The sequence below is a fragment of the Halyomorpha halys genome, unplaced genomic scaffold (genome assembly GCF_000696795.3).
Source record: "Halyomorpha halys isolate HHAL.00 unplaced genomic scaffold, Hhal_1.1 Scaffold1030.1, whole genome shotgun sequence".
Classification (NCBI taxonomy): domain Eukaryota; kingdom Metazoa; phylum Arthropoda; class Insecta; order Hemiptera; family Pentatomidae; genus Halyomorpha; species Halyomorpha halys.
The window spans coordinates 18,422-30,426 of record NW_027113818.1 but is presented as its reverse complement, the minus strand read 5'-3'; the positions used below and the strand labels follow the sequence as shown (position 1 = coordinate 30,426).

General features: G+C 30.3%; 1 protein-coding gene across 4 annotated transcripts in view; it reads left to right on the top strand.

The window, feature by feature from the left end:
• Positions 1 to 10,634, top strand: part of LOC106687947 (uncharacterized) — a gene marked incomplete in the record, with an annotated part of 65,583 nt that extends 54,949 nt beyond the window's left edge. For 2 of the 4 annotated variants that reach the window (XM_067051129.1, XM_067051130.1), the window contains 2 exon segments: positions 1,991 to 2,161; positions 6,417 to 10,634. In XM_067051129.1, the coding sequence (XP_066907230.1) occupies positions 1,991 to 2,161; positions 6,417 to 6,554 (309 nt within the window). 4 annotated transcript variants of the gene reach the window in all.
• Positions 10,635 to 12,005: the final 1,371 nt, after the last annotated feature.

Sequence of the window (12,005 nt, the reverse complement as noted above, 5' to 3'; positions counted from 1 at the left end):
AAATAAATTAATTCAAACGATAAACTAGAGATAGGTTGATGAAAAAGGGTGAATAGAAATTTCTTCTAAAGAAGTTATTTACAGATTAAATTTCTGTTTTTATTTATTTTATAGCCATTTCAATATAAATTATTATTATTATATGGGCGACAGACAATGGAGGTCCATGTCATCGCGCGATGTATTTCCTAATACACCGCGCGTTTCTTGACATGGTTTTTCAGTAGTGTGGGTTCATCACTCCCACGCCTATTTTTTGTGGGTGCCACCCATTGGCTAACGGGCCTCACAAATGCCCGGGGGGGGGGAGGTTGTGAGTGAGTTTTGTATTATTTTATGCTTGAAAAAAGCCTGGGTAGAACCGGGCCTCGATCTAACAACCTTAGGGTTTAAAACAAAATATATAAAAAAATAAAATAAATTATTGAATTTTTGATAGTAATGTTTATTATCCGATAAAATTCTAAATTATTAGTATCGTAAATTCTACTTCTATTTTTTTTTTAATTGGCATAAAACACTGTGCCCTATTGTTCGCCTAGTTCGTTGTTTAGTATAGCTAATATTCCAATGTAGGTAGTTGTTCAGTGTAGATATTATTCCAGTTAAATGCACATGTTACATCTTGTTAGAGAGATACAATTTTTTATAGAAATCAATCTCTGGATTCTCTGTAACTTTAAAGAAGATTTTTTTTATACACTCTTCTTCTAGACTAGGATCATATATAGTTTTGAATTTATTACACCTTCTCCAATGATTTTGTAGAATATTGTATAATTTACTTTCTAGATTCTGCTTCTTAAATCATGATGTTTCCCATAAATCCAAAATCATTTCTCAGTATGAGTATTAAGAACTCATCGACAAATTCTGTCATTCAACTACTACTTGTTCGATTCAAACAAGTTTTTTTTTTCAAGCTGAAAGTAAATGTTGTCAACATCGTTTTGGGGTACAACCAAACAAGTCAAAGATTATTGAATGGGAAGTTTTAAGAGTTATTTAAATAATTACTTAGCACCTTGTCAAGTTTTTCCTGAACAACTAAGTGAAAAAAAAAATGATTCAGTGGTAATCACTCTATATATACTTTTATCACATCTGTTTTTTCATTACCAGACGTTTTAAATTAGCTAAAGTACAAGAACTTGCAAATTTCAGAACAGTAACTGCTAACTACAAACAACTACTGGCTTAAAAACTATTGCAAGTAGATGCATGCTCTCTCAGTTCGGGTTTTTCATTCTGTAGGGAAACAGTCATTTTAAGTGAAAATACAATATGTTGGAATTATGCATTTTTATTCTAAATTTATTAAATTTTTGCAATTACAAAATCATATGACTAGAAATCGTTATTGTATTGGAAACAGAACCTAAAAAGTGATCCTGAAGTTAGGAAAAATCCCAAAAGTGTTGATGTTTAATTAAAACCTTAAAAAAGGAAAAGTTGTCAGGTTCATATCCAGTTAATGAAAAAAAAATTATTATTGTTTGGTGACGTGATATGGAAAGTCGTGTGAGAGGACTTAACTTTTTATTAGTTTTTCAAATTTTTCAAAAACTATACATTTTCTAGAACTTTCCAAATGCTTGTTTAAAGGATAATTGAGTTTGTTACCAAGTTAATCTTAAAAATAGATAATAAAATGAAAAATCTAATCTGAAGATACAGCAAATAGTCGTCATGTTGGACTTTGCACCTAAAGCAGTAAGGAAAGTGGTTTGTGTGGACAAACTAATTATTTTCTATTTAAGTAATACAAATATAAATAAAATATTGGACTATGGTTCTTAAATATTCTCTCTCTAGAAATCAAAAATGATGTAACTAATAACAAGCATATATTAACTGTGGAAATTCTAATAGTTAACCGTTTATCTTATAGATTCATGTAGAAGAACAAATATTAAAAATGAAACTGCAGAAGATTAGACATATTAGTTTTAATATTAAATTAGAATTTGAAATTGTATACATGGTGTAGATATTGCCCTGTCCCAAGGACACGGATTCCTGTATGGTGAGACTGGAAAGTGAACGAAGACAAGCCCGACCTTCGCTGTGTGGTCTCTCCAATGTTAGCTCTGTGACGATAGCACCTCTCGATTCTCCTCCTCAAGCCACTACACCGACACTCGGCAAACTACTACACCATGTAATTTACCTTTTTTACTAATTTTAAATTAAGAATAAAAATCATCAATATATTAAAAATAATGAAGGAAGATCTTTTGGATGATGGTCAAAAAAGGAACTCAAGTAGTACAAAACTACTGGTTTTGTAAGGTACTTCATCAGAGCCAAAAACCTGAACTAGGAATATTAGTAAGAGTATAAGATGACATGAAATATAATATAAATAAATATATATATTTTTTTCGGCCTAGACTCCCAATGGAGTCTGTACTGTCTGGCCTAACCCTGGTTGGGTTTTTCATTTTGTGGGACGGCCACTCTGTGAAAAAAGTCAACGCCCCAGGCCGGATTCGGACCGGCACCGCCAATTGACATCAAATTACTAAGACTGTGTCTTAACCACTGACCACTGGCGGCCCTATGTATATAATATAATGTAAATACTAACCTTTTCTTTTTGGTACACTTTGAACTATTATTTTTCAATGTATTTCTTCATTCTTTCCCCTTACAACCCTTTAGCCTTGTTTTTAATTGCTAGATGAGAAGTTTGTGTCCTGATTAGTTCATTATTTCCTTTTTTCTCAACTTCTTTCCCTCTCCACCCTAGATAAGAGTATCGATCGTAAATACTCTTACCTTGTTTCTTTTCTCCTTTTAGTTGCTATTATATTTGTTTTTTACTTTTGTGTACCTATTAATTTATTCAATATTACTTCACTTGTGAATTTTACGTAATATATTTATTACTTTAATTATTATATATACTTATTTATATTTATCTTATTTCTATTATTTTTTTTTTTTAATTTATGCTACAAATTTTCACATTATTTTTCATGTCATCTTATAATCCCAACCTGTCCATTATATTCCTAGTTTTTGTGTCTGGTTTTTAGCCCTATAAAGTGGGGCAAAACGTCAAAGCATAATAAATAGATTTGCACTCTTTGAGTTCCTTCTTTGACTGCCCAAGATCAATTTACAATCTTCTAATTTATTAAAAATAGTTTAAAATTACTTTTTTGCTGTTTAATATAACATTTTGAACCGCTGATTCTATCAACAATCTGTTGGTTATTCTCCAAGCCAATAAATCATCTTTTTAATACCTTATATAAAGTCGATATTGTTTAAAACCCCCTCTGATTAACTATTTTTATTGATGCAAAAAGTAATTTTTTTACAGAAAGACCATACCAATTTTTTTCCTTTATTTTCCGAGACCACATTTTTTACCCTAAATTGCTGGACAGACGAATTTCACTTCCGAACAGAACACTAGCAGGAGGTGAGGTAAACAGCTGTGTGATAGAAATAGCAGAGCAAACTTTTGAGAATGATAACGGCATTTGGATGGGGTGGGCATTTTTCGTGGTCACGACAATGAAAATATCTGCTAGACGGTTAAAAACGGCAGGGTTTGACCGAAAATTAAAGAAAGGGACTGTGATTGGACGGCGCAAAGAAATTCAGACGATAACAAAGCTGGACAACAACCACGATCAACTAAATGCTCAACGACCGCAGGGCTGGGAAAAATTCATTGATGAAACTGTGGAACCCTTATCAAAGGAACAGAGAAAAGAAGCAAAGGTGCTGATAAATAAATTCCAAATGGTCTTTTCGTGCTCAGACAATGATGTGGGGTGGACGAATGTGGTACAGCATAAAATAAATACTGGCGACCATCATACAGTCCTCTAGAAGGGTCCCTCTTGCAAAACAACAGGAGGTCGACAGTTTGTTGAAAGAAATAGAAACTCAGGGAGTAATCGAAGCTTCCAGTAGCCTCTGGGCGTCTCCAGTTGTTTTGGTAAAGAAAAAGGACCAAATTCTGCATCGACTAAAGGAAGCTCAAAGAGGTCACGAAGAAAGACAGCTATCCCTTTCTCCGAATAGACCATACTCTGGTCTCGTTTGTCGGATCAAAGTGGTTTCCGACATATGATTTGAAAAGTGGGTATTGGCAAGTGGATATATACCGAGTAGATCTTGAGAAGACAGCTTTTTCGACAGGAATAGGTTTGTGGCTATTCAACGTTCAATGCCATTTGGACTCTTCAATGCGTCTGCTATGTTCGAGTTACCGGGACTACATTGGAAATAATGCTTGATTTATCCGGATGTCATAATCTTCAGCAAAATATTCGAGGAACACGTAAAACATCTGGAGGAAGTATCCAATACTAATCTAAAGCTCAGCCTAAAGAAATGCCACCTGTTAAAAAAAGAAAGTTTAGTACCTTGGACACATCATTACCTCAGAAGGAATTGTAGGTGTTTATCCACTTGCTAATACCCACATTCCAAATCAATCTGGAAAACCACTTTGATCCGACAAAAGAGACCAGAGTATCATCTATTCGTGGAAAGGGATAGCTGTCCTTCTTCGCGACCTCATTGAGAGCCATCCTTTTTCTTTACCAAAACAACTGGAGACGCCCAGGGTGCTACTGGAAGCTTCGATTACTCCCTTAGTTTCCATTTCTTTCAACATCCTGTCGACCTCCTGTTGTTTTACAAGAGGAACCCTTCTAGGTGACTGCTTGATCGGCTGATGGTCGCCAGTATTAATTTTATGCTGTACCATATTCGTCCGCCCCACATCATTGTCTGAGCACGAAAAAAACATTTGGAATTTATTCAGCAGCCCCTTTGCTTCTTTTCTTTGTTCCTTTGATAAGGGTTGCACAGTTTCATCAACGAATTTTTCCCAGTCTTGCGGTCGTTGAGCATTTAGTTAATCTTGCCCAACAAGCCTTGTTATCTTCTGAACTTCTTCTCACCGTCCAACCACAGTCCTCTTCTTTAATTTTCGGACAAACCCTGCCGTGTTCAACAGTCTAGCCGGTATTTTCTTTGTCGTAGCCAAGAAAAGTGTCCGCCCCATCAAAATGCCTTTTCATTCTCAAAACCTGGCTCTTGTATTCTTTTCTCACTTCTGACACCAATTGTTGCGTGATACCTCGGCCAAGAGAAAAAAACAAAACGGAATGAACAAATACAAAAACAATTTTATTATGTTACAAAAGTAACCAAATATGCACACCAATTCCACAGTATTCACATTACCACGTCGAAACATTAGCATGAATTAATAAGTTTTACTTGTCTGTGTATCATTACTAAGCACCACCCTCTTCCCCCTCCCCCGACCATCTTCTAGCAGAAAATAATTTATAATAATTGAATATTCACAGAACATACCAAAAAAAAATTATAAACTGGATTGGTGTGCCTCCTGGATTCAAAACTCCTTCTTGAACATTAACCTACCATTGTCACGAAAGCCATTATGTAGGATGGCTGTGAATAATTTATTAGTTCTAACTCCAAACTTTATACTAGAATCTCTCCACAAAGCATATTCATACAGTTTAAGTAGCTGGTTAGAAGTTGAGCTGACAGGATGATCCTTACAATCTAGTCATAAATCCTCAGAGGATGAGAACTTCACTCCATAGGAAATTAGTCCATCAATCATGAAGGGGATGCTTACAAAAAGATGAAGAGGTGTTCAGTAGGAATTAATATTAAATAAAAACACCCGAAGTTTATAAAAAAAAAATAGTGGAAAGATATACTGATGTTATGTGACTCTTTTCTAACTCTAAGAGATGGTAATCCGGAGTAATCTATCTGCTAAAAATACAAAGACTTGTGAGTTGTGGCCTGTAAGAAATTACTTTTCTGTGTATCAGCATATTGTTTTGATTGCATTTATTTATTGAAATGATATATTTACAATTACAATAATATTTACAATTAAATTAACACCAAAGTAATGTAACGCAGTGTTTAAAGCAGTGTGAGTGACTTATTATGTTAGGGCAGAGGTAGCGTCGCTACAGCTGTATGCCAACCAGAGAACCAATTGTCCCATATATGGGTAGTGGTGAATAAGTACCACACACAATAGCCACAAGTTCAATGAGAGGACTCCGTGTCTCTTTGATAAATTGGAACTGTTTGGACCAAGCTCTGACAGCCTGGCCAAAGAAGCTTTTTTAATCTAATGCTTTTAACAGACTTTAATTTACAACACTTTAATTATCTAATTTAATGGCCATAAAGTCCTATATTATTAATATTCATTTATTTTAATTTACTTATCTATATTCTACATGCATACAAATGTTGCCTACTAAAAACTTTAACCTTTCTACCAATATAATAATTGTACTTATATTTAACAATGCCAGTTTTAATAAATGATTTAATTTTTTTTATATATAATAATATATAACTACATAAGATGTACTTATTTCTAGGGAAATGGAAGAAACAAATATTTGGGAAAAGGTTGGCTAAGCAGATCCGCACCTACTACACCTTCAACACAATTGGCGCCAGCTTCTTCTTTTGAAAGTTCCCCACTCCTTGCACCTGATCAAGATAATACATTCTAATTTAATATAATTGTAGATTAACTGAATCCACCTGGATTCCTTAGCCTACTTTTAATTTATAATAAACTGAAGAGAAATGTATGAAATATTGCTGATATCAAGCTTATTTCTCTTCTTTATTTATAACTTAATTTTAAAAACTTCTGAATAATTATTTTTTTCTTTGCATCATTAAATAATGAAAGATATAAAAAATATTGTGATATATTTGTAAACCTATAATAGTGTCAAAATGACAGTTTTATTTATATCATGAGTTTGATAGAATTTTTCATTTACTTTTATTTTTGTCGATTTTTACTGTTTTTTCATTGTTCTTTAGCAGATCAAGTTTTATGATAGTGTCAGTTGCTAACTGAATAATGTGTTTTTAGACGACTGAAACTGAAAATGAATAATACTACTGTCAATCTTAACTTAAACTTTTTGAACATTACAAAAGTAATTTTTAAATTTAGTTTAAGAATAGAAATAAAAGAATTTTTATAGCAATGAACAAACTGCTATATGTAGTATAAACTGTTATACTTCTGTAAGGTTTACCTAGTTTACTGCTACATTCAATTTTGGAACACTATTCTTTGTCATTTATAATTTCTCTGAATTAAACAGATTCATTAGTCTGTATAAAATTATTGTAGAAATCTTATAAATAAATCTTTTAATATTTACCATGAAAAATTGTGAATAATCATAATTAATTTGATGAAATCTAGTGCATAGCTATATGCTTCAAAATAATTGTTTCAATTTTACACCAAATTTATAATTTGGTTAAAATAAATTATATTATAAAGCTCGGTTAATAATATTCTGATATACAGGATTATATACTTACCATATCGATTAAATTTATTTTTACTATTATCAGAGTCAAGATATTAAAATAAATTCTAATCAGTGAAGATGCGAATAAATTTCTATCAACATGTCACAAATAATATTAGATAGAAATTGTCTGACACCATCATTATCATCTCATAAAATATATGTTATTTTAGCAGAAAATAAGGAAATCCAATACAACATTACATGATTGCCCACTTCTGCTAATTAAATTACATATAGTGTTGAATAACAATCAGTAATTTGTGAGTAATTTTTTTATGTGCACATTCAATATTCTTTCAAAAAATTCAATGGTTTGGATATTTAATTGTCAGAAATTCTTAACAATAATGTTATCCATTAAACTATTCTTATAACAATTTATAGACCCTATGAAGCCTTTGAGAAATATCTTACAATTTTGAAACTAGAAAATATAAACAAAAATAGGAGAATTTTTTACACTTTTATATAAAAGTCAGGCGACTTTCATATAAATAATGTAATAATATATGATCTTCAAAAGTAAAGTTTTTGAAATTGTTTAAGATGTCATTACCATCATTCATTATAATTCATTCTACTCGTATCTAAATATAAGCAATGTTAAATATAAGCAATTTTAATATTGCTGCGAGGTGCCTCTTTTCAACCATTATCTCATAAAGTGCATTAAGATTCTTCTGTAGTATCTTACAAACATAATAATAGCTATTAATGTATTTAAAACATATAACGATAATAGAGCGTCAGAAATAACTGTAAAGAATATAGAAATAATTGTTAATGCTATTTTGAATAAAATCAACTATTTTTAGATAATGAATAGAATTTTGATGGTGTGAAGTGCTATAGAGGTGAAGCCTCTTTTAATTAAATAATAATAATTACTAAGAGATCATATTGATGTAAAAAAAAAAATAATAGTTCTTACAATTTTATTTCTTAAATATTTGTATCTATGTAAGTAAGATAAAAAATAAAGTACTAAAACAAAACTAAAAAAAAAAAAGAAAAAAAGAAAAAAAATGAAACGAAGAGGTAACAAAGATTCTAACTAGCTATTACTTAATATAAAAAAAAATCTGCTCACACTTCTGGTAAAGGGTTATTAATTCAGGTATAAAACTTCATTATCCTTACTTGAACTATCAGGATGCATTAATTTAAAAAATAAATATAAAAAGTGGATTTGTTATTATTAAGATTTTAGTAAACTATACTAAAATAATAAATGGCTAAATTTTTTAATTTCAAAATTCAAAAACATTTCCAAATGCTATTAAAATTGATTTAAAACGCTTGGATATCAAACCTTGGTGGTATTATAAATCCTTTGCCAACTCATCAGCTCAACGAATCCAAACAACCTTAATAATGAAGCATGGAGCATTATCCATCTAAATTATGGTTTTAGCATCTGTCTTCTTCAGCTGTCCTGCTGGCCAATACTACTATTCACACCCTGAAGAACTTTTTTTTCTCAAACTGTCAGAATTATTTTTAGGATTCAAAATTGTGCTGTCATTCACAATTGTGAATGACAGGTGAAGATTCATAAATGTTATACACAGCATTTTTAAATGCAATTTTTCATTAAATTTACTCCTAAATATACTAATAAATACTCTGAAGCCTTAAATGTATCATTTATTGTACCACATCTTGTAATAAGATTCGAATCATTCACATAACCAAGAAGCTTAGTTGAACTGTTTGTAAATTTTCTTTTATTTGTCCAAATTAAATATTCGGTATATTAGCCTTATACCAGTTTTACACCTATTAATTAGAAATGACTATTTCTTCAAATTTTTCATCATCTAAAATTTCAAAATAAGTTGAATAGTTGTTATTTTATTTGATTTTGAATATTTGTCCCTTGATATTTATTTTTTGTTTATTTATTATTTTATTAAGTTTCCATTAATATGTGCCACAGAACATAACTATTAATCAGGTTGGGATTTGATACCTGAACCCAGAGATTTCATAAACGCCAAGATCAACGATGCTGATGAGATGTGTGATTTGGTTGACAAACTGTTTTGAGTTCATTATTTATCTTAACATAAATTGAACCAAAATATAAGAAACTCAGAAAATTATTAGGAATTAAGAAAAATTATTATAAAGTAAATTACTTCATTAGTAAATGATGTTAAAAATTTTACATCTTTTTTTTCTTCAGAGATAAATGTCATAAAATTGCTTTCATAATCTGTCGACTATAATTTTGTAAAATTTGTATTAAGTTTTATGAATATTGAAATGCTGAAGTATAATTTGCTACATAATTACAAATTATAAATCATAAATTTCAATTGAATGTGATACTGTATTATTTTCTCAATTACCATTTTCAAGTTTATTTAAAAATAATATCTAACTTTTAAGTTCAATAATGAGTAAACTTATAAATAATTGTTTTTGAAACATATAAAATTGATTTTCAAACATAATGTTGAAGTATAAGTATTTTTTCTCATTGTTGAAATCAAAATAAAGGGCACACTTTATGTTTGGAGAAGAAATTTTATTGTACTCACTATGTATATTATATATAAATGTAAATTTCCTGGAGCTGTCCAATTTACATAATATTTTTAGGGTTATTTCAGAAAATTAGGCACTGTGTGTGAACGAGGCCTAACTTATTAACTTTACATCGAAGTTTGTTGTCAATTTTTTCGACACGTTTCAGCTTGTACGGATGAGAAGCAAAAGATTATCCGATAAAAGGGTCAGGATAGCTTAAAACTAGTTGTAGACAGTGATTAGATGGGGGAACAAGTTTGATTTTTCCATTCGTTCCTCAGAAACAGCTACTAACTTATGGTATGGATTTTAGAAGTATTTGCCGTCAATTCTTCATTTTTCATTTCCATTTATTTAATTGTTTTTATGAAGTATAGGTTTCCGCATTATTTAGATAACATTATTTAAGATGCTATATAAAGATAAGTTTTTCTAATATTAAACAAACTGATTTAGAAAAAAAAGTTATTTATTGTATTTTTAGCCTTTATTTATAATTTGTGAGATAATAGGCTATTTTGAAGAGTACTATACTTGGAAACCTATTTTCAAAATTCTAGTAAAAATCTTTTTGAATCAAATAAAATATATGTCTTTTAATATACAATCATGTTTTGTCTTTGTATATGTGGTTTCATTATATAAAATTATTGTTATAATGTTATTATGTACTTGAAATATGTATTTATGTAAATAAAATTTTAGATGCTATCATTAAGTCTTTAATATGAATTCCTATTTATAAACAGATCTTTACTAATTTAGGTACTGTTTCATACATTTTCAGTTTGGATCAAGACTTAAGATTACAGTGAATAATCAATAAATAAGGGACTTATCCTCTTTTTTATGTATCATAAAAAATATCATATAGGTACTGGTAAAGATATATTGAGGAGTAAAGAAGAAACAAGAGTAAACACATTTGTAGGATTAGAACTACAAATCAGATAGAGATGTCATCAATTTTTAATATTAATGGCAGTACTTTTGGCATTCCATATTGGGTGTGATAGATTTGATCTTTTTCCATCTGTATCAATACATTTTACTTTGAAGTAGAATTCTAATTTAATTTTAATTAGATAGATATTTTGAATTACTACTGAAATCCAGGATATGATGCTAGAAATAAAAGGTATAATATTTATCTTTATTGTCTGTAACAATAATAGAGGATGTAATTTGAGCCCATAATACCATAAGTCCTTTTCCTAAAAAACATTTCAATCTTTTCCTTGTTGATTTGAAAACGTTGTGTGAAAATTTTGATTTTATTAGTCGAATAGATAAAATAATAGTACGATTTCTGTTATCTAATGTTATAGGAATAGATAAAGAGGTTTAAATTTTAGCATAACAAATAAAGTTAATCCAGGAGTCTGGTAACTTGCTCTGAAGCATTTAGGAAGCTCTGGAAAAGAGATATCAGGCTATAACAAGCCACCTACGATTTGAGAATCTTGATTTGACAATCAAAATACCGCATGCATGTTCCATACATAGTATTAGGTTAAAACTGTCAAATCATCTTATATCAATAAAAAAAATTCATTCATGCTATGAATAGATAAAATATCTAAAGAAAACCAGCATGAAGAAGAATACAGATTTCAGTTGTTTTGTTTCCTCTTTATTAAAAGCTAATAATGTTTAGAAGTGAATTTTTAAATACGTACACGTATATGTATATGCATATGTGTCTGAAAGTGGATGTTATTAAACATAATACTTAACTTCCTCCATCAATAATTCTGTAATGTATATATTATTTATATAATCAATATAGCATTCTTCTAGTTGTAGGTTTCATTTGTCGTTTCTCTTTTGTTTAAAGTTTTAAACTGGAGAACCATAAGCATTTCTGACAAGCGGATGGTTATCCTACAGGTTACCATTCTGTTTTAATATGAGTGAGAAGATTTTTTCTGCCACAAGGACATCACAAAATAGTAGTCAATCCACCCACTTGGGTATTGAAAGTGTCACTACAGACTCAGGGTTGCAAACATGAAGCCCTAACACACTACCGGCTCACCAGGGCCAACACACAATGCTCAGATATGCCACTTTGGTATTGGGCCG